The following is a 24236-nucleotide window of genomic DNA, read 5'->3' on the forward strand; positions in this document are numbered from 1 at the left end:
GGGTCGCCGTTGTTATTGCTAAAGTTCCCTAATATTATTCCCAGGACGTCTCCTTCCTCTCTCTAGATCTGTTCGTCGTTTACGTTTTCCGCACATTTGGCTGTTCAAGTTGTCGTGCCATTAACAAAAGAAATCTGCAAATATCGGTGGGAAATTTCAAACTTCCGTAGAAAGTGTCCTATTTGAACCCGTCATTTTGGTCGAAACAACAAATTTGAAGGGGCGTAAAAGATGCAAGGTGTAGGAGTAGTGCACACGATGCAAAACGGTAAATGGAACACGAATTTATGAATTGAAGATCTTCGGGGCTCCGTGAGGAACATAACGTCAGTCCTCCGAAAGATGACATCGCTTTCATTCTGGTTGAGTCTTCTCTTGCAAAATTCGCAGCCAACAGTATCAAATATAATCGATATCTTATCATGGCAGATGGCCTCGAGAAAATGTTGGGATTTTGACCATCATGTAAAAAACATATTTGGATAATTATAGAAATTACTAGAACGGCCAAAATCCCTCACTTGTCTATTAATTCTTGTGACGCGCTTTCTTGACATTTAAGAATCGGTATCTAAGGATATACAATCATGACACTAGATGAGCTTGGAATTAGAATGGTAAACAAAGCAACTAAGATGCCGAGTCATACTATCATTATCTAGAGGCCAGGTGGAATTAAAATGTGAGCTTGAATGAAAGTCATTAACATCAGGGATGAAAGAACTTGAATGACACATTAATAAACTGGTTTTTAATGTCACCAAATTTAAGTGTTGTCACCGACTAAAGACCTTAATTTGAATTCTTACTCTAAATAATTATGCTACATTTTATCCCGATTAAAGTAAAACCTTGCAAGTGTTTTTGTCTTTTTTTGTCAATACACAATTACTCTGTATTTTCTTGTTTGCTGAAGGTATCAATTGAAGTCCATTAATAAATGTACATGAAAACATTTCAGGACAGGAATGTTTCGTGCATCTTTCATTCTGCCATCGCTACCGTGCTGGACACTTTCCATTATTGTGCCAATTAGCAAACTCTTCTCGACTATTTTCAAATGTGTTAAATACAAGAAACGTGACTTTCTGTAATTAGCTTCATCAATATTGGTTAAGCATGCGGCCCTCTAGTTTATTGAATAGCAAAGGTATGAAAATGGTGAATAACTGATTAAAACACGACATGATGAAGAAGTGGTTGAAAAGTTTAAGTATTGGTAATTCTTTGCTTATTTTTTCTTTTTCCAGAAAAAAACACCATATCGGAATAAAATTATAAGGTTTCTACACTAGAAAGTGATCTTGCTCGAGGAATTACAGCGACCACCTGAAATAGTGGCCTGCGAGTTAATGTGTCTGCTAATAAATAATTTACAATCCCTTTCAAAATTGTTTGCTTCAGTTGTGAATTAAAAACTACTTTATGATAATGGCAGAAAGAAGACAGTTCTTATTTCTTTTTATGGTGATGTTTCATCTATTCCATTCGGTGCAAGGGGAATTTCGTAAGTGAACTTTAGTTCATTTTTAACTTCCCTGGGTATTTCCTTGATCTGTTAGTTAAATAATGTTAAGATCGTGAGCTAGGTGGTACAACAATGGTAAATGACGCTAATAGTCACAACAAGCCGACGAAAATTCTTGCTTCATTTTAAGGATTTCTGTATCGTCCTCTTCTAAGCCTCCTAGTATGGTTATACTGACTTAAGAGCCTATTGATGCCGATGCTAAATAACAAATGACGGTTCTAAGGCTTTCGTATACCATGGTCAGTCGAGACAATCACACACAGAAGTTCCGCTTATTCGTCACATTCAGTGTACAACTGAGTCAAAAAAAAAAATAGACACGGAATAGCACAGTGTTGAACAAAGACACTTAAGGTGTTAATACAAATTTTCTTCGCAAATAAAACATGAAGCTCGATGGTTTTCGTCCGTTTTCTGTCCATTCGAGAAGAATAAAGCAAAGAATATTGTCCATTTGTAACAAGATATAATATTATACGCAAACGCCCTAATAACATCCCTAGCCATCAAATCGTTTTGAATGGCGCATAAATTTATCAGAAACAGACCTATCAGATTATCGTTTACGATCATTTAATTATCCGAGCAAACAATAGTCCCATTGGAAAACTTTTGGCTTGTTTTGTGTGAAGCGGCTTTATCCTTCTCTCGTAGAAAGAAACGCCAAAAACGAGAGATTCCATCCCCCTACCCCTTATTTCCCTGCTCCCCCAATCACCTCACTGCATTTTACGTTCAGGGGGTGCACGATATTATATTTTTCTACTTAGGCGACTGTCACAATCCACTTGGCATGGAAAATGGCGACATTCCTGATAGTAGCATATTTGCCACTGTGACTGGCTACGAGGAGGATCTGACATTGTTCGGAGCTCATCGCGCAAGACTGAATTCGTCGTCGGGATATCGCACCGATCCGAAAGCCCTTAGCCACGCACGTAACCAGTCACGTTCCCCTTTCCTTTCGGTCAGTCTTCCGAAAGAAATGGTCGTAACTGGCATCGCTACCCAAGGCCTAGGACAAGAGTGGATCACCAAGTATAGAATGTTCGCTGCTGATGATGCTGGAAATTATAAATCTATTGAGGTGAGAAGGCCCTATGATTCAGACCCAAGCCCCACTCTTCGAAGTGAGGAGCTCCTCGCAACCTCACGTCGCGAGAACTATTATTTGACTATTCTCTGAAAATTATGTGAAAGAGTAGAACATAAGCTTGTAGAGTCCAAGGTAAATTCTAACGTAACAATTACACTCCACTGGATTCAGTTCACCCACATATTTAGTTTAATCAAAGCATTTAAAGGGATCAGTACAGTAGCTTAGATAGCTTTCCATTTATCTAAGTAACTCGCATAATTTGCTTCGAATCTTTGCTTGTGATGGTAAGCTTACAGTTCAGATAATTTCTTTGAGGTAACGGCCTCATAAGGAACATGTAAACAGTTTTACTGAAGTGAGCTAGCCATCTGAACAGTTTTAAGTTGTAAAATGAAAGTGTTTTAAGTTGTAAAATGAAAGTGCATCCTGTAAGTAAAGGTTTGCTACCTTACTCTTCCATGGACAATTACACAATATTTGTGGTGTTTCTGGTAAGCAAGTGAGTCTTTTATCAAGTTGACAATTTTACGTTGACTAAGCCTTGTTTGGCTGAAATTTAGGATCAGAAAGGGCCAGTTTAAGACTAGTCCGCAGATTGCTTTAAAAACGTCTAAGTTGAAAAATGTGTACTGAGTTACTACAGTAGATAAACATCGTGAGGTGGCACTTTCGTGGGGTCTCAGTAGTAGCTGTTGTTGTTTTTGTTGTTTTGTTGTTGTTTTTTGCTAGGAATTTGGTGGTAATATTGATGGCCACACTATTAAGTTCAATACAGTTCCATTACCGGTAAAAACCTCTCAAGTCGTACTGATCCCCACAGATTGGCATGATAATATCGCTTTAAGGTTTGAGTTATACGGCTGTGAACCAGGTAAGAACCTCTTTGGTATCTTATCAAGTATGAATAGACGACGAACGGGCATCAAACATCGTCGTTTACCTCGTCAAAACACCAACTTTTCAAGTATTGCAAGTGTCTTTAGAAGATAAATAATTGTGGGAAAAAGAGGGAATGAATCACTTTGCTTTGGGTAATTGAATTCTTCTTTTAAAGCTATCATTATGTTGGATAAAGATGTATGCTTATCCGTGGTCAAGCATCTCATTGCTGTGCAGTCTGTAAGAAAAGAAACTTTGTTTCAAGGCGAACGTTAAAACTTTGGGGTTTTTTTTCTGTTCTTAGTTAATTATTTCAACGTTTGGCTGAAGGTACGGAATACAAACTTTCTGCTTAGCTACATGAATCCCAATGATGAAGAAACCAGAGAAATCAAGGGCTTGGTTTTAAATCAGGTATGTTCAAAACAAAACTAGTTTAAGTGTTTTGCTTAAATTTGTCTTCCTGAAGCTTCTTTCTTACTGTCCCGTTGTAGGAGCTACAATACTAAGCAAAGGCTTAGAGTTTCAGGTTTATTAAAAAAAAAACAGTGTTAGTGTCTCACTTTTATTTTTCCTAACTGTTATTGCTGTAGGTCCTCGCTAACTGTTCCAGTGAATGAAGTACAATCGTAGGCAATTACACCCGCTCTCAGTGTTACGTGCATGGGCGACATCTTTCGACCATCTTTCCACATGCCATCTTTCGAGATGCTATGAAAACGGCTGAAAGACCGTTTTAACTGTGAAACTGGCCTTTTTTCGGTTATTAGCGGAACAAATGACAAATAAATGATAACTAATGACCTCAAATGAATGAAGAAGATTTTGGACTTTGCATGTCTCCCGATTTATGACATAATTCAAACGATTTTAGTGTACTCTATCGGTTCTCGATGGTGATTTGGGCTGCTACCAATCAGTTAGTATTCGAAAGATGTAATATTCAAAACAGTCGATTTAACTCCCACATCGCCTTAGTTTGATGTCAAGTAAATCCATCTTTTATGACTAAAAGTCGAGTTCGACCGTAAAGAAGTCAGTTGCGCTTACAATTTGACGTAGGCCAGGTTACATAGCTTGTCGAGACATGGCATGTCGAAAGATAATTGCTATGCAAGTAACACTGAAAGCGAGTGTAAAGGCTTACCATTTTGGCCTTGACTTTCTTAGTTTTTAGTAGAGGTCCAAAAACAGCCAAAACAGGTGCGACTGTCTGAGGTTGTATCAGTTCCCAACCGATCGGCGTAAATAAGTTGATAAAAATTGGAAACGCGATTATAAAATTAGATATGTTTGATACTAAAGTTATTATATTTCCACGCCGCAGAGCTCAGTACATCTAGTTTAGCAAGATATAATAACGAAGAATGGAGGAGACTAAATCTTTAATTAATCTTTTTAAAGGTTACAGAGTACCTGAAGGATGTTCCAGGCTTCCTGTCTGTTAAACTTCACAAGTTCAGGTTTGTAAATTTTAGTTATTTTTCCTTGCGTTACATTAACCCTGTATATCAATCGTGCAAGAAACGTGACTAAAAATATGCCTTATTATTAAACCCATAAAGAGTTTATAAAGCCGGCGTACCTGGTATCCCCTTGAGACAGTCTCCGATACTGATAGCAGTATGGCATGTAGGAACATCTAATTCTGGCGTAAAAGCCTACTCGAGGTCTTCAATTGCTAAAACTGCTATGCCTTAATATTTTTGTTATAGACATATGGAAAACTATTTCGACATCGGGATAGATAAAATCTATGTTACGAAGTACGAAAGTTAAGAAGTCAAAGCAACTGCATTATTCTCTGGGGAAAAATGATCTCGCTGATTGACGATACTCGAGATCGGTGAAAATACTCTAGCGAGAGTTTGATCAGTACGTTATACACTGCTGCGTCTTTTTAAAATGCTTATTCTGAATTCTATTCTGCTTCAAGTAATATATCAGACACAAAAGACCGTGTTTGAAAATATTCCCAAACACCAAGCGGAGTATTTTTGACGAGTTTCGAAGTGTTTGGACTGTGGTCAAACACTGCTTTGGTGTTTGATATTTGATGTATCTTCTCAATCGAAACTAAATCCATGGAGATAACGGAGAAATAAAATCGTAAAAATCCATTCTAATTAAGATCAGATATCCAAATACCGTCATGGTCATGATTTCCTTTGTTTAAACATTACCTAACTGTATCTTTTTGGTACGCTTCGCCAGCATATTAGGCGAGTTTGGTCGAGTCGTGGTTCGTAGTTTGGTTATGCCATGAGTATTTTGGCTCGACTTCGTCTCACCGAAATACCACCCATGGCGAGACAAAACGACCCTGATTTGCCGCCAAAGCGTACTAAACATTAAGGCACGATTAGGTATTTGGTATACCCAAATTCGGTTAAGAGAGCATGATATCGTAGCCATATCAGGTCAGTGACTTGATATCGCAGGATATCAGGACAGTAGACACGGCTTCTGATTAGCTAATTGCGAATTTGTGTATGATGAATTGTAAGTATTAGTTCGAGAAAATATTTTAAAAGCTCAACGCAAGTACCATGATGCAGAATAAGGTTATTATATTTAAAGAGCAAAATATATAATGAGCTTTACGTGGCTCGTCGCTATATGTCCATATCATTTTCCAGGCGTCCGCTGGGAAATGATAATGAACATGTGCAGGACGAGGAATTTTTCATATCTCTAGATGAACTTAAACACTCGAGGATAGGTTTTGGCACTAAATGCATTCTTCGCTGCGTAAACTTCTTAGTTATAGCCTCTGAATTTGTCATTTAGTAATATGAAACTGCGTCGAACTTGCCTTCTCAAAAACTTCAGTAATTTGGAAGTAGAACATTGTAAGTGTCTTTAAGGTAAGCTACGTTAAGGTTGGTTTCCACATGATCGCTAAAGTCGCTGCCAAAAATCTTGCGCTGATCAATGAGGAAACCAGTAGTCGTAAGAATCCATCAGCTTTTTGTTAGCAGCGATCACAGGGATGATATGAAAACCGGCCTTAAGTCTAAAATGCTAAAAGGAGAGAAAATTAAGTAAATATTACATATTGAAAATGCTTACAAATTCTTGTTGCCGGCGAAAGCTCATATAAAAAATTTCGAATTCCCCTAGTAAACGTTTTCCAATGGACCTTTTCGGCGATACGTCAGCCATTTTGAATTCTATTATTTCAAATACCTATTATAGGAGGCTCAGGGAAATGATAATGACAGGTTTGTCGCCTCATTTCAGACCATGTGATGATACTCTTGAGAATTCTTTCAAATTTTCAGATAGTCGTGTCCATATGAATAAATAGTTTTTGAGTGGATAAAAGAACAATTCTCTAGAGAATATTACGTGGTCTGTAATGGGAGAATAAACCGCCCAAGCGAAAGAGGTCTATTAGTATGTGCTTGCCCCATAAGCACCCCATAATAGCTATTTGAAACAACAGAATTCAAAATGGCCGCCGAAAACGTCCATTATCCGCTAACGGCGAATGTAAACAGGAGCCGCAATCAGTCCAATTCCGCCGTAATCTCTTAATAGCGGAGCTCCTGCGCACCGAAGGCGCGCGAGCGGAACCCCATACCTTAGAAAATATGGTAACCCATCGATCTGAAAAATTTTGGTTTTCACGTGACTGTCCGTACGTACGTACGTCCGTCCGTACGCCAATACCTTGAAAACTAAGAGAGTAGCACCATTACCATAGCTACATCTTTGATTTTTTGCGTCTCCGCCATTGTTAATTGACAGCTGTCACAACAAGCTATCCGCTGACCAGTATCACGTAACTATATCGCGGGCTCAGGTTTAGAGCTCATCGAGGTTGCGTGTTTTTTTTTAAGTTGACCGCTGACCAGTTACTGGTGTGCCGATTGGATCTCGGGCTCAAGTCCCGTTGTTTCTCTGAGGGAGAAGGAAGGAGTACTCGCAAAGGCAAAATTTCGGCGCAAGCTAACCCCTGGCGCATTGTTGACTTTTCTTTTGACATATTCCTTGTACAATCGTCTCTCGGAAAGTCTGATATATTGCGTACGTAATTTCTACAATCTTGGTTAGGATTGTTGGGTATAGTTTGTCAAAATTTAAGTGGAAAAAATAGCAAAACCACACGCTGAACAAATACATGCTCACAATTGATCATTTTTTGAGTTTCTGATCCAAGAAAAAATAATTCTCTCTTTCCTTTATCGTCAGTTACTGCAATCAGGAGCTTCGCTTTAGGCTTGGCTAAATCTATATATTTATTCTGCCGGTAATCAGCAATCAAGTAGTCTCCACATTTTAACGATGCAGAACAGCTTTCTATTGTTTCTGTTTGTTTTGATGATTTAGTCCCCCTTTATACATAAACGACCTCCAAAAAGATCAAGTGAGCGTGACAGCCGAGTTGGAGATCTATTGCATAGCATCATCCACTCAGGACATTTTGAAGCAATTTCGGATCTCGTTGACCAGACAGGGAGACAAACCTGTATTTGGAACTACTATTCTGAAAATTCAGCATCCAGGTAAGTTTTGTGTAATATCCTTACGAAATTTCAAACAACAGGTTTTTAATTGAGTGCCATAAAACCAAATCGAAGTAATCAATCTGGCCAATCACAAAAGACACAGAAGGTCCAAAACTCGAATTAAATATATTTAGTTGACGAAATTGCGGGAAAACGTGTGCGAGTGACCAACGATGGTTAACTAACTTTATTTTTGGTGTGGCTTCAGATTGACAGAACTGAAACGAGTTTAACCCAATCTTGTATCATATATGAGCGAAGCAAAATCAATAATTACTTTTCGACAGTGAGCTGAAAACCGCTCTTTGCGTTTTTGTTGCCGTCTATGATTTAAATATTTATTGTTAATTTGCCTGTTTGTATTATTTTGTTCTTGTTTTCGCAATACCCCAGACGTTCAAATGTAAATTTTACGGTAATTTTTGTTGCCGTATCGATATTGCGACTCGAGGAAGAAGCATGCGGCTAGCGAATATAAAGCTCGCAGCTTGTAGAGCCGTGTATATGAAAAATGATTGAAATGAAAGTGCCAAAGTACGTTTACCTCGAGGGAGGGGCGAGGGAGGGGCAGTTGGTAATCTACATTTTGTGGTCACCATCGGTCAGTATAAGACAATACCAGGAGGGAAGTAACTCTGCGATAAGCATATAAAAGGTAAAACTGCCTACCGTGTGTATCTTAAGTTCTAAGCTTTAATTCAATATTTCTGTCTCGCCAGTTAGTGGAAAATGTCGACCCCCAGCCGTCCAGGTCTCTCTCGGCAAAGATCCATTTAATCCTCGGCTGGTAACATTCGACACAAAAAAACCCAGAAGCAAATACACTGTGACTGCAAGCTTAGATCCGGACTGCAACATCACTGCAATGATAGCGTACAGCTGGGAGATCGCAGCCGTTGACAGAGAATCGGGAATTTTCAATCTGATATATCAATTTGGTAAAACCCAAAAAGGGAAAAAGAGGCTACGTTTATGGAAACAGCATATCCGACCGCCTGGATTACAGTATATTAGATGCATCGCAAGGAATGCTGACGAAACAGGTGTATATTCGTTCACCTACGACTTCGGCTTCTTTGAACTAGTGCCAATGGAGGCATTAAACTGTACAGTAACACCGACACAAAGAAAGCCCACTTTGGATAAATTTACTGTACGTTGCATAGGTGGATACAAAGACATTGAAGCAATTGGCTATTCTGCCACGCTGGCTTCGACTAGCAAGCCTTTTGGCTCAATTACAAACCACTGTTCGGGAAAGGAACCGGAGGCCGGACTCGAAAGACAGGCGGAAATCGACCCTACCAAGCCTCTGGTTCTTTCAAATTGGAGTACTCCGACCGGAACGATAACTCTACCTGCTGGCAATCCAAAGGAAGATTATAGTGTTCGGGTAAAGATGGAAGCTAAGTATTTGTCGATGCCTTCACTCTTTCATGATGTTGTTGTAAAGGTAGGTTGGTATGTAAGTAAGACATGAGTGGAGCTAGTTTATCACAGCCCAGAGAAGTCGTACATGCAATTTCATATAAACAATATTCATAATTTGCTCCGAGGTTTTTTCTCCTGGTTGAAACTATTCTTCGCCTAAATGACCAAAATTTCAAAATACCATTTAGCCTCGGTGCGGGATTACATTTGAGTCAAACGTACGAGCAAAGTGCAATATTCCATGTAACGTGGCGTGTTCATGTTTTGGAATTCTGAACATCATAACGCAGACTGTTGCAATAGCACAAGCATGTACCGAGTTTGAAAGGATTCACTCACGTGCGGCCGTGGATTCCCTTATTAAAAGATCGGTGATGTTCGTCGGAAAATTTGAATTAAACTCCTAAAGGAGACCAATTTGGGCGTCGCTCGGCTTTATTTGAACCCTAAAAGATACAACTTAAAACGGAATAGGCTTGATTACAAGCCACTTTCCAGGAAACGAGCCCGCGCTATAGTAGACCAGGCTCGAGAGTCCGGCGGAAATCGAGCCTAAAAACGGAAATAAGAGCGTTTCTTTTGTTATTATTTCTTCGAAGGCTCCCTAAAAGATACTTTGACTTTATAATCGGGGGACGATACTCTCAGAAAAGCTGGGTGGGGGTGTGCTGTCCACTTCCCAAAACCCCTACCCTGTTTATGACTAAAATCTGCCATTTTTGCTACTCTATTTATGATCTGACCAAAAATTCGATACCCTATTTACGACCGTTGCTGGCAAAGTTGCCCTAAACTTAAGTTATGAATGGCGTTTGTTGATGGTCTTATCGATAATGATGATAAAGTAACTTCTTTTAAGGAACATACCCAGTTCAACATTATAGAGTGCAAAAACCATACCCTATTTATCACCAAAATGGCCAAAATCGCCTAAACCGATACCCTGTTTATGACCAAAATGGCTGAAGAACCATACCCTTTGGGGCCGCACATACCTATTTAGCTCGTATAAGGGAGTACCTCCCCGGGTTTATAATATTCCCCCTCAGCGATGGGAGACCCCCTGGGAGGGACATTGACTTGTTGTCTTAGGTTACGTTCGTTGTCGAATCGTTGCATTAGCGAATGAAAAGCACATAATTGTTATTTCATTTCTCTCATTTTAGGTTAACATTCTTATGAAAGAAGTCACAATTATTAAAAATCTACTAGCATCCGACCAGCACGAAGAGGCTGCATGCAACCTGAAGATTCTCCAAATCATATTGGACCAGACAGAACGTAACACCACAGTTAGAAGAAAGGTTGGTTGGGTTAAATATCATCATAGAGCTCAGACCTGAGCAACGGAGATCTTACAGACCTTACTACATACCAAAATTTGTTGTCACATCATTTTAGAACGAGGCTGATTTGGGTCAGACAGGTAAAAAACAATTAGTTACTAACAATGGGCTTGTTACAACGAGCATTAGCGCATCGTTATTTGACAGCTGAGTTTGGTCAAGCTGTAAACTTATAGGATACTGAAGAATGAGCACTCCGGCTAGAATTGAACTACATTTCACATGGCCATGTGCCGCAAAGGGTCTCCCGCCGTTATAAAGAATGAGCAGAAAATCACTCTACATGGATTTTCCGAGGGATTTCACCCATTCGACTCGCTCTGCTCAGGCACATCATGCTAAAATGGTGCACAAGTTTCATAAAATAATGTTGTCTCAGGCTATAATTGTAGCGGTAAGATTTAAAATATGTTCCAAAATTATACAAAACTTTTCGCCTGGTGAAACAACAGTCCATCGGAAACGCAGGGGCCTAAAGGTTAGTGTTCTGAACTTTCGGATCGAGTGCTCGGGTTTAAGCACTGGCGGGGGTCACTGCCTTTTATTTTGGGTGGGGGGGGGGGGGAAGACACTTAACTATCAAAGTGCCTCTCTCCATGCAGCTTTATAAGAAGGTGCTGGGGAATTTAATGTTTGGGGGAACCTGTTATGGACTAGCGTCCCATGCAGAGGGGACTAGAATTACTCTTAGTCGCTTGATTCTACGGAAACCGGGGTAAGCTCCGACGGAGACTTTTATACAACGTCTAGTATTTGTTTACACTGAACGTATTCATGATTGACCTGTTTTCTGTTTCTTTCCTAAAGACTAAACAGGACATAATACGAAGCATAATGCATATGAAGATTAAAACCGTCCAGCAGTTGAACCAAATGGCAGTCTTTGTTATATACAGTAACAAAATCAAAGCAGAAACCACGAAGGAAATCCAGGTACGTTTTATATCATAGCACCAGTGGTTTAGAGTTGCATAATTTTGATCATCTAAAATGTTTACGGCTAGACTATTCTAAATGTTGTGCAAAAAGCTTTGTAAGTTTGGCGAAATTATTATATAAGAAAATGGCCCTCCAAGCTATGTAATGTTCCAGTGTAAGACCATGCACCGACATAGAAACAAAAGACTTCAATTTATCATTAATTTGATGGACGAACACCCTGAGTTTAGTGATTTGCTTTATTTTTGTAATAAATCACATTTTGGACACAGCTTGCACTGGTAATTCTGTAAAGTATGTGCACCCATCTCATTTACGTTTTTAAGTTAATAATGGCGTGGAACTCAATTTTTTACAGGAAAATTCTCTTGACATTCTTAAGATGGCCGTAAACTTTGTGAATGAACAGAGCGCCAGAAACGTCTCCAACATCGACAACACAACGAAGAACCTAGTACAGGGTGCTGCACTGATTCTTTCTTCTGCCTCACAGGATAAAAATGAAAAAGTAAATACCGATTTTTTTCTCTCTAAAAATGTTTAACATGAAGGTATCAAAGAATTGTAGCCTTACGACGCATGGGTTAGATTTTGAATCAAAAGGACAGAATTCGAGCGTCATCAAGAAAGGTCGTTGTTTTTGTCACTGAAATCTGGCAGAGCCTCTATCCAGAACAGTTAACAAAACAAAAACAAAACGCTAGAAGCAGGAGGGAAGGAGGGACAAGAGCGTACGACACTCATTCTTGGGAGGAGATCAGTACATACTAGTCGCTTGCAACAAAGGAAACTAGCGTTACCCAACTGTCTTAATTTTCTCTTTCAAGTGTCCTGGCCCAATATATTGCCAAGCCGTGCATGACTTCAAAGTTGCTACCCTTCTTTACGCAGATAACAAGAAAGGCAAAGAAATCGATATACAACATAAGTGATATGAGACGCAGGTTTATGAGTTCTGCTCCAGGAGAAACTGAAGTCCAATTGTACTCCAGTGGCGTTTCCGTTTTACTGGCGAAAAGGAAGATCCAGAGTTTCAATGATAAAGTGCTTCGCATAAAGAGAGATGAAGTGCGCCTTCCCAAGGACTTATTTGCTGGAAAATGGAGTGATAACCTCCAATCTGGATCAGTGCAGGTATTTTTCTAAAAAAGCACTAGACAGCAAACTAAACAAAGCAATGCCAAAAAAGAAACAGAAATTATCCATTAGAGAACCAAAAGTAATACTAGGATATTTCAAAATCTAGAACCCTGTCACGTGACCTTATCAATGTGTGTTACATGTGTTATGATAATAATAGTAATAATAACTTTACTAAGTTGTCAGTTTCTTCAGCTAAGAGAGAATCCCCTTATAGTAGCAGACATTTTATTGGAATTTATTGTAAATGATGAATAATATAAATAATGATTAATAATATAAATAATGATTAAATAAATAAATAAATAATAATAATGGCAATAATGACAGCTACCTAGTTACGTTTCGGTAGGGTGTTCAATTAAGACGGGTTTGTTACGATTCCAGGGAACTTTCACCCCAAGGTATTTCTCATTTACTGAACATTAACGGGGCCGCGTACCGATTAACACCATAAAATAATTTCTGCATAACATGTTATTTTTCAGATCATTAGATTCGATCGCAATCCTCTTTTCTCGAGCCAGGGAATCATCTCGAGAAATATATCAGCTATTGACATCACATTTTGGCACAACAACAACACCAAGATGAAGATTTCTAATCTAAGCAAACCAATAAGAATTCTGTTCTCTAGAGACCCTGACGAAACTAGGGACCAAGGTGCATCTGATGGAATTCTGTTTCTCAAAAGAAAAGAAATGCGTTATCACAACGTCTCTATTCCTTCTTACGAAGCGGTAGTAACTGTGCGAATTAAGCCTGAGAAGGACATTTCACTGCGCGTCTACGTCGGGCACTACTCAAGACCAACGCCTCAACACCATGACTTGAACGTGACTCTGCCAAACACCACCCGTTTGACGTGTTCAAATTTTTCCAGGGAATGGAATGACAGATGTTCGCCTCGTGACCCATATGAATTTGATCTTCTACCCAATGTCACAGGTCATATTGGACGCCATGTTATTGGAGTCGAAATTCTTGAGGATTCCGTTGAAACCCCCGAGGTGTCTGCAGGAATAGCAGGCAATGATGCAGAGGCTTTAAGAAGACAGACACAGTATTGCGTTAAGGTGAAACCAGCTCCAACTCCTCTCCCGTTGAAAAAGAACGTGCCTCGCCAATTCGATTCTAAAACGGACGTTAGGTACACATTGTTTGTTACGGTGGGGACCTGCGTATTCTGGGACAAACTGAACAAAAAATGGTCAGCACGAGGAATCCAGGTTAGTTTATTTTGCCGTCTAAGGAAGAAACCCACCTCCATCTTCCATCTTAATTTTGAAAATCGTCTGACAGAAATTGACAAAAGGGTACAGGTGCAACTCATTTGTTACTGCACACTTAAATATATGGGGAGCGAATGAGCACTAGAAAGTGAACTCAGAACCCGTCTTTACCGCATTCCATAGCCTCAACGCTGCTTGGACAACCACACTGAAGGGGGTTGCATCTGAAAAGTACAGTTACTTGTCGAAAGCTATGAGAAGAAGTAATTTACACATTCTTTGCAAAATCATTGCGTCACCTTTATCCGTTGTAACAAAGATTCACAGTCCAGTCATCGAGAAAATTAGGCTCGTCAATCTTTGTCTATTTATATAACAAAAAAAAAAATACTCAGACAATTACGTTGAGAAAGACATTCCAAATATAGTACATTCAAAAATTATTAATCCAAAGCTAATTTGCTGCGCTATCGATTGTTGGCTTTGTCAATTTCTGTCTGTGATTAATGTGGCTTCAAATTTGGTACAGTCAGTAAAGAACCGCTCTATGTACAAGACAAGTTAGAGAAAAAAAGATGTAATTCGCACTCAGCATTGATACTGACATAAAAACTGCAATGACTTAGAACGTATTTTATGGTGACCCGTTTAGGTTGCTACTGAAAGTAACGAGACGAGGGTCCACTGTCTAACCAATCATCTATCAACATTTTCTGGCGATTTCTATGTGGTTCCCAACAAGATCGACTTCTCCAAGGTCATAGCAGAAATACCACCCGAAAACTTGGTCGTCCTCTCCACAATTTGCCTAATATTTGTGGTTTACGCTGTTGGTCTTGTGTTTGCTAGAAGGGCAGACAACAGAGACAAAATGAAGGTAGGTTTTTTTTCTCAGAATGGTGAATTTTGTGTATACCAAGCACTTACTCAACTTGCGACTTCTCCTGATTTTAGCATCCCTTTTGAGACAAAATAAGAGGTTTGCCACATACACGTAAACAGCTCTCGTAGAATTACTTAGCTATTTATTACTTTTACTCGGTTGGTAAAGGTAAATTAACCGCCTTAGCAAGTAAATGAAGCTGATGTTCGAGCGTGCCCCCTCAGTCGAAGGAAAGTTATAGCAAGTTTCGTCGTTTAAAAAACTGTAATATATTAAGTCAGGCTTTTGAGCCTAGAACAGCACAGGATTTTCTTTTTACCGTCATATTAGTTGATGTTTTTAGTTTTCTTATCTCCTTATTTCAATTTTAACACAGATCGATTGTTCAATCATATCATTCCCTCATGGCGGATGTTGATCACCCAATTTGATCTTAAGAACACTGAGACAATTAGCTCCTAAATAACTATCACTAAAAATTAAAACGAATGGTTATTTAATGATTTCATAGCAAAAAATTTGAAAATTTTTTTTTTTTTTTAAATATTCTCTATTTAACAGGTTGTGAACACCAAGGTGAGTTATCAGAAAGGAGAACATTCCTGTGCTTACAACTATGAAATATCTATCCAAACCGGAATGTGGCATGATAATGGCACCACTGCTAGCGTCAGTGTAATACTTTTCGGTGAAGACGAAATTAGTGATACAATATTATTCATGGACCCCTGGAAGGAAAGGAAACTTTTCACCCGTGGCAGTGTAAACACTTTCAGCTTCGACCTTCCACGTCGACTTGGACAGGTATACAAGGTAAAGATTTGGCACGACAACGGTGGTAAAAGTCCATCGTGGTTTTTGTACGAAGTTGTGGTTAAAGACGTCTCTACCGACGAAAAATGGCATTTCGTGGCCAACAGATGGCTTGCTGTAGAGAGCGCTGATGGTGCGATCGATGTTGAGATCCAAGCAGCCTCGAAAAGAGAGCTGACGAGATTCAGCAATTTGTTTCAGTGGCGGGCCGTCACTAACTTTGCAGATAAACATCTGTTTCTCTCAATCTTTGCCAGGCCGCCACAGAACCCATTTACACGTTGCCAGCGGCTAACCTGTATGCTGTCAATCATACTGGTTTCTCTAGTAACCAACGCCATGTTTTACCAGTTTAAAAAGACAGAAGACCCAAGCTCCTTTCAACTAGGACCACTAGAACTGAGCTTGACACAAATCATAATCGGTGTTCAGAGCGGACTCATTGCGCTACCTGTCAACATAGTTACAGTGATGATATTTAGGAACGTCAAGAGAAACATATCCCCAGATAGCTCTAAAGAGATGGAGACCTCCACTACAGGAAGAAAAAACACCCAGGGCTTCTTACCTCGCTGGTTTATTGTCGTTGGATGGTTCCTCTGTTTGACAGCTTCAGTTTCGTCGGCAGTGTTTGCGGTTTTGTACAGTTTCGAATGGGGAGCGGAAATAGCGAATCGCTGGTTCTTGTCAGTCGGCGTCTCTTTGCTTCAAGAAATATTGCTTACAGGACCGATCATTATTCTTTTCAACACTTCAATCTTATCGTTGATAAACAGAAAACCAGCTGCAAACAATGACATCGAAAACACGGCACAGCAAGCAAACTTAGTGCACATGTTTCAAGAAGATTATGGGCAAGTGATCGGCCAAAAGCCTTCTACAGAAACGCTACTGAGAGCAAGAGGTTTAAAACTACAACAGAGAAAAATGCGGCGCTTCTTCGTAGATTTAATGCTCTACGTAGCCTTTGTTGTCCTACTGATGACGGTATGTTACGCAAACCGTAAACCATCCACTTATAGGCAGACAAAATCACTCAAGGATACATTCAGAGGATTTTCCCAGGTATCGTACCAAGACATATTTGGGGTTTTCACATTATTACATGTGTAATGTGTAAATATCTTTTTAGTTAATAATAAAGTACACAAGGTTTTTGTGCTGTAGTGCAGATCAGTGAAGCCCCTCTCTATGCTTTTGTTTAGCTAATATTTGCCGTTTGTTTGTATGTTTGTTTGTTTGTTCTTCCTGTCTCGTTAACTGATCTGATACTTGTTTGTAGATCTGTTTGTCTCTCTATGGCACCGTCCACTCTAAGTTTTAGAAATTTGAACACGCAACAATCACTGGTCATCTTGGATTTGTGTTTGAGGAAAACTCGAGCAGGGAAATCACGTGATTATCGTGATGTCATCGTTTGCGAAAATTTCAATTTTCAAAATGTTTTCCGTCCACACTAAAACGCAAAGGTCGCGTTTTCAAATTCCTCCGGTTTGAAGAACGTTTCCGAAAAGTTCTGTTTTCGGGTCAGATTATCGTGGACAGTAGCCCTAACATTAGAAATAAAGCTACGTTCTCAAATTTCTCCCGCGTAGTGTGGACGGAGCCTGTCTGTTTGTTGTATGTTTGATTATTTGTTTTCTTTTTCTTTGTACTTGTCGGTGTTTTCTGAACGCTAATGAGATTCAAATTCCTTACGATAAGCATCACAAAGTGTCCTCATTGGTAAAAAGTCACCAAAACACAAACAATTCTGTCAAATATGAAGTAATATGAAAATGTCAAATAATCCTGCCAAATATGAAGTACTAATTAAACAATACCTGCGTTCAACCCTGGACATAAGTGGGAAGGCTAGTTTATGAATCTTGCGCCAAGATCTCTTTCCGGGTAATAAAATAAGTAAGCCCTAAGGAGTCTAAATTGTTATCATTTAAACCCAGGTAAAAGATGCCAAATCGTTTTGGGCCTGGTTTGAGGAAGAACTAGTTCATGGTCTTTACGACAAAGGGCAGTCAGCCGACGGAAACGAGACCGGGATGATAACTAGCAAAATTGGTTTCATAGTCGGCCTGCCAAGGATTCGGCAAATGCGTATCAGGCAAGGTTAGGCTTCTTGTTTATTATAAACCGTAAAAACAAATACCATGAAAATCGTTAATGCCAAGTGTTGAAGCTAAACACTACAAGAAAATATGAATTTTGGAGATGAGCGTACGGAGTAAGTACCGAGGTCAATAAGGCGCACTGCAGAAAAATCATCACTATTCATAGAATTTTTTCAATTTGACACAATGAGAAGCAAGTGCAGATCTCATCACCGTTAATTTGGCATATATTTACAATATTTAAGGCGACAGAGTGCCGGAGGTTGCACGGAAGGAGCCCTCGTATATTTGAAGCCTCGAAATAGTTTGAGTAAGATGAAACTCTGTAATATTCTCTTCTTAAATTTAGGATGCTCAAGAGCTTAAACTTATTCTGCAATTTTAGATAGCCATGGAAACACAGCTTTAATTTTAGCAGGGATATAAAATTAGAATTCGAGTCAGAGTTTTCTACGCGTCTATGGTCAACTCAGCTGCACCTCCTTGAGAATTTCTTCATAGAAAATGTTGGTCTCGTGGTCTTATTGTTGAAAAGTGCACGCTAAACGATTGCATGACTTATGAGACTGATTACTATTTGTTATCACGTAAAAATTTTCCTGTCTCTCTTCACTGAGCTATTTGAGTATCAATGTTTCATTAGTGTATTAATATAATATGAGCAGCTAACTTGTAAATGGGAGTGTTATATTGCTCTTAATACACAGAATCCACGTGTGAGGTAATTCAAGTGGAACCCGTGTTACATACCCACTTCAACCAATGTCTTCCCGCGTTTTCCTCTTCAAACAAAGACACAACGCCATATTATCAACCCGGTTGGAAGCCAATAAAAACCTTAGCTGAGGTTCCATATCACTTTCAAGATTCTTGCCCAGAACCGTGGCACTATGAAGAGCCAGTGAGCGTTAGCGAAGTTTTTCTTCCATATGGTGGCGGCGGCTACATTGCTAAGCTTGGCTACGACCCCTCCACTGCTTTAAGGGTCAAGCAAAGTATTGAAAAGAACGGCTGGATAGACGGGAAGTCAGCTGTGGTTATAGTCGAATTTGTAGTTTTAGAGCCCGCCAATTTGTTGCTTAGCAACGTCATGCTCATGTTGGAGAAGTATGATAGTGGTATGAGAAAGACAAGTATTAATGTTATTCCTGAGCTCCTATTTCCCACGTCTGGCTCCGCTGTTCAGACATTCTATCGCGTCTGCATTCTCCTGTGGCTTATTATCATCTTGGTGTTACTGGTTATAGAGATTGTTAGATGTTTCAAGCGGGGTCGTGCATATTTCAAGAGCTTCTTCAGCTGGGTTACCATGCTACAAATTTTGTCGTCTTCCTGCGCTGTGCTTATAGTCTTCGTGAAGGAGAATAGCCTGAAAGTTTTCTTACAACGAATACGTGATAATCCATTCGGTGATTGGATTGCATACCAATTTTTCGCGTGGTCAAGTTTCCAAGAAGTTATTTTGTCCATCACAGTTGTGACAACAACCATCAATTGTCTCAAACTCATACAGATTAATCGTCATGTACACGTTATGAAATGGACCCTACAGTCAGCTTGTCGTTACCTGTGCTCATTCGCTATTGTTATTATGATGCTTGTTCTTGCATTTGCCCAGCTCGGGACGCTTCTGTTTGGTGCAGAAGATGGGGAATATGCAACGTTTTATTACTCTCTCCGCACGGTACTTAAAATGGGTATTGGAATCGGTAAGATACAGTTTTCAAAGATGAATGGAAGTGTTGAATCCGAAGTGTTTGCCCCCATTTTTCTGATGGCATGCATGTTAAGCATGACTATCATCTTTGCAAACACTTTTATTGCAATTTTGGATGACGCGTTCCATGAGGCCAGCGGCAGAGAGTATCCAGGGGATGAGCTTGGTCCCTACATGAAAAGCTATTTGGTAAACCGTGTCAGGAGAGCAAGCACTATGCCTGTCAACAGAGCTTTCAGAAAATCTACGTTTCGAAAAACCATTCGCAGAAAATACACACCGCAACCTCCAAAACGTGAATTACAGCAAACAATGGAAGATCATGCTGCTCCACAAGAAGAAAGAGCCAAGCTAGCAGAAACTGAAAGTCTTTTGAGCTACGAAAGTCTATGCCCTCAAACAGATTTTGAAAGAATACCTTGCATCCAGATAAATCCAGCAAGTCCTACCAATAGGAGAAATGAAAACAAAAAAATTAAAGTTTTGAACACCAGCTGTGCACAAGCAAAGATGAACGCCTGTTTTAAGCCTCCGCTAACCGATGAGGAACCACTCTCCGATATCGCGAAGATCATGAAAACCGTTCGGTCGGATTTCACAAGATGTTTGTGGGAAGGTGAAGAGTGGTACAATTCTCGCTCCTCTTTCTCGTCATTTGACGACAGTTTTGCAGGCCTGGATAAGTCCGCGTCCATTCTTTCTTTGATTCAAACTTGTCAAGAGGACGCTCCCCACATTCAGACGTGGAGCTACGTTCGTGGCATGGAGAGGGTTCAAGGAGGGTCTATTCGTCGAACGCTGAGGAGCCATACCCAGAGTTACACTAAGGTTTTGGCAGAGAATTACGTATGATTAATCCGTAACGAACTATTATATACTTACCCTAATACATAGATTTTGAATTAGTTAAGTGCTGTTGAAAAAAATACTTCTTACAGTTGAAATCACGTATACAGAAAGCAATCGAGCTCACTGACAACAAGCCAACGATGAAAGTTACGCGCGAGTTGGAATAAATTTGACATGTTATTTTAACCTCAACAACATGATATTAAGTGTAAATTCTGGGATGCTGTTAGTGAGTCCATATGAGTCAATACGTGGCTGTGTAGCCGCGCGATGCGGTTCAAGTCGATACCCACAATTTGACCCTTGCTCAACATAGAGTCTCCGGTAGCTCAGTGGTTAGAGCATCCGACTAGATCACTGAGGGTCGTGGGCTCAAATCCGATGATCTGGGACTCGGATTTTTTTTCGAGTATACGTTTCTCCCAGAATTTGCACTTAATATTTTAACCTCCGTTGCATTATTTCTGTTCGGGACGCGCTGCTGGTTGTTCTTGACAGAAAATAATGAGCGATTAAGTTCATATGCCTGCACCTCCGAATGGCCAGGAAGGTCAACCAATAATAGCTTGCGAAGACTGCACGGGACCGAGCTAGCTGGAGTAGTAATGTGGGGGCCTTATCCGTTGCATGGCAACAGATAAGGATAGATGATGACGGGAAAAGATCAATAAACCAACAACATTTTCCTCGATTGATTCATATATATGTTATAGTCTGACGAAATCCTCCTGTACTCGGTAAACGCATGGAGTTGAAATAATATTTATTCAAGCTAAATTCAAGCATAAAAAGTGAGATGTTGAGAGATTAACTGACCGTCCCGTTGTGGAAGGGGTAAGAGCAATTACTTATTTTGCCGTGCCGTAGATACAATATAAAGTTTAATGTCGTGTGGAAAAAAAATTGAAAGTTCGCTGATTTGGAATAAGATTTTAGCACGGTTTAATGTTTGCCGACCTGCAGTAATTTTGGTCTTGTGAAGTAGGCAGCAGAACTGCAGATCACGCCTGCCGACTTTGTTTGAAGGATATTAGACCTGAAAACCATTTAGGCATTTGCTTTCGTTGACTGCTCTGTTGATACACGTCTCTGTTAGAATAGCGTCTGTAACCACCTTTTTTCGAATTTCAATCCCTCCTGTGTCATTTTTACATGTAAGGGTAAAGAGGCACCATCAATAGCAGTGGAAACCAACAAAATGACAAAGGATTTTTACAAATAAGCATTGTTTTCGTTCAGTAACATTTGCATAAAACTCTGTTAAATTAATCAGTGACATCATTAACATGTCTCTAAAAGTAGATATTAATAACATATTTGTAACAATACTAACTGAACGAAGGTATTGTCCTAAATCAGAGAAATAATTAAAACTAATTTACATGTACTTTAAAACATTTTATTGTCCTTTTTCTCTTACATTAGAATATATTACCTCAAGGTCGAAAAACTAGGCAAACAACTCAAAAGTAGTTTAGTGTAACTACAGTAATCAGACTCAAACATAAAGACACTAACTCTTTTTGCTTTATACTAAGAGATTTTTTAAAAATAATTATAATCTGCAGTACCAAAATCTGCACGTATTGATGCCGCCATTACATTGGGTCCAAATTCCATTAAAAAGATCTAATTTTACTGAGAGACACCCGCCTATAAACAGACAGTTTGGGTTTTCTTTTGAAATAGAAAACTGACCTTAGTAGCTCCAAATATTAAAATATTTTTATGTTTAGAAACAATTTTTGGATAACGGAACGCAGCGGAATTGGGCTTTAGGTGGGTAGAAACCGCCAATCTACTTATGGAGTAGGTAACAATACAGTAACCAACTTGAAAATGTTAGCCACTCTGTACAGTGCCAATTTTTTTTTCGCTAACTGTCTTTGAAATGTTCTCTTGCATTATATTTCAATGCAAATAGATAGAAATAACAAAAACAAACATGAACAAAGGGCTCTATACTTTTAGAGGCCCTTCCACCAGATCATCTATATCATCTTCCGAGGAGTCGGATTCTATCCTGTTGAGGCTGAACAAGCTCTGCATTTGATTACTTTCCTTACCGTAGCTCCACTCGCTTCTCAGTGAACTGATTTCATCCCTATCATCGTCGCTGTAGCTCAGACTTCCCGAGCTCCACTGATTTTTGGTGAGGAAGAAAGAAGTTCCTATTTGGAACAGAGTTTTCCTCACGTCTTTCAGGGAAGAGTATTCGTCCGCTAAATAAATGTCATCGAATTCTTCAATAGTTGCCTCTTCGAACTGGATTTCTTCCGCAGAAAGACATCGGCACTCTTCGGTTGACTTGAGTTCATCATACGTCGTGCGTAAGAATTCATCTGCATCTTCTAAAGCGTTCATTCTAGGAACGCTAAAGTATTTTGCATTTTTTATCTTTAAGTGCGGTTTTTCTACTTTGTTTCTCCTTTTGAGGGATGTTTTTTTGTCGCGCCAAAACGTTTGGAGTTTTTCGATGAAATATCGCCACGCAAAGTGAGCCAGCTCAACATCAGGAAATCGGCCTTGCTTGATTCTCCTTATCTCGCTGTAAGAGCTGTAAAGAATACTTAAAAACATACTGATCAGTATCATTCCGATTGAGAACGAGTATGCTAATGTAAACAATTGACCCATGATGTCATTCACTGCCTTTAGCTCTTTTGTGTACATATTATTACCCAGAAGCCTTTCTAGAAGCATCCTCAGTGACTGCGTCATGTTTGAGTATGACGACACATTGCTTCCGAATAGAAGAGTTCCAAGCTGTGTGTAGGCCACGAGTGTAGCTGTGAAAACCAAAGAGTAAGAAACGAGATGCCTGACAGCTGATTTCACCGTGTACGTCAAGTGGCAGATGTGATCGTTGAATTTTAGCAATCTCAGCATTTTTATTGTCACTAGAAAAGCCACTAAAGACAGCAACCATATTTCGAGATCGCACCACTGGACGATGTAGTCTGAGCTTGACGTGTCGAAGGGGTTTTTTCTGACTCTTCGCACAAAATCACTAGTGTATTTTGCCTTGAAGAAGTACGAAACAATCGCGGCCACAGCACTGCTAATTTGGAGAATATCCACCAAGTTCCAGAAGTGAGTGAAATATCTACATCCTTGGAAATAAAGTCTTACAGTCTCCATGACGAATAACCCGAATATCAAGAAAATAAAGAGAAGTTGACAAGCTAGATAGAAAGACCTATAACTGGGATCTGTCGGGTAATAAATCATCAGGGTCTCAATTGTGCCAGTTGTTTTGGTTCCTCCCGTTGGGTACCTCTCATAGAGGTACTTTCCTGTGCTGAAGAGTGTGCTTGAAGGTTCGTACACGGTGAACTCGATAAACACGGCGAAAGTTCTATCATCAATCCAGCTATTGTTTTCCAGATCGTGTATTACTTCCAGTGCTGATTCAGCGTTATATCCAAGATCAGCAACATAACCTCCGCCGTCATAGATGGCGTGATAACCGTGAAATGAAAGCGTTTCTAAAGAATCTGCGGTGCGGTACCTCCAAGGCTTCGGACACAAATCATCTAGCTTAAATGAGACCTCGAATTCGGTGATGTTGGCGACGGGTGTCCAGTCACGAAGGCTGTAGGCGGTCCTATCTTCAAATCGGAAACTATAATATGGTAAGCATCGCTTCACTACCTCGTAATCTTCAACTTGACATGCATCTACAAAGCAAGAATTATATGTTAAGGCGGTTTTGGGGATTATTAAGACAGGAGAGCTTATTAATACTGACAAAT

The 24236-nt window shown here is 39.6% G+C and overlaps 2 protein-coding genes across 2 annotated transcripts in view; one reads left to right on the forward strand and one right to left on the reverse strand.

Moving 5' to 3' along the window:
• The first annotated feature begins 43 nt into the window (after positions 1-43).
• On the forward strand, positions 44-21876 carry LOC110065021 (uncharacterized). Its single transcript, XM_020772124.2, has 16 exons — positions 44-1507; positions 2302-2618; positions 3360-3501; positions 3814-3923; positions 4914-4972; positions 7845-8020; positions 8743-9476; positions 10621-10758; positions 11608-11733; positions 12098-12247; positions 12631-12873; positions 13368-14108; positions 14764-14988; positions 15556-16872; positions 17751-17913; positions 18623-21876. Exons 1-16 carry the CDS (start codon positions 1426-1428, stop codon positions 20482-20484), a joined length of 6585 nt encoding a protein of 2194 aa, XP_020627783.2. The 5' UTR covers positions 44-1425; the 3' UTR covers positions 20485-21876.
• LOC110065004 (polycystin family receptor for egg jelly-like) overlaps positions 21691-24236 on the reverse strand; it is a 13381-nt gene continuing 10835 nt past the window's right edge. Inside the window, exon 12 of the mRNA XM_020772104.2 lies at positions 21691-24161. Coding sequence (XP_020627763.2) covers positions 22441-24161 — 1721 coding nt within the window. The 3' untranslated portion in view covers positions 21691-22440. The remainder of the gene's footprint in view (positions 24162-24236) is intronic.

The sequence above is a fragment of the Orbicella faveolata genome, unplaced genomic scaffold (genome assembly GCF_042242905.1).
Source record: "Orbicella faveolata isolate gen_17 unplaced genomic scaffold, um_ofav_v1 contig_24, whole genome shotgun sequence".
Taxonomy (NCBI): Eukaryota; Metazoa; Cnidaria; class Anthozoa; order Scleractinia; family Merulinidae; genus Orbicella; species Orbicella faveolata.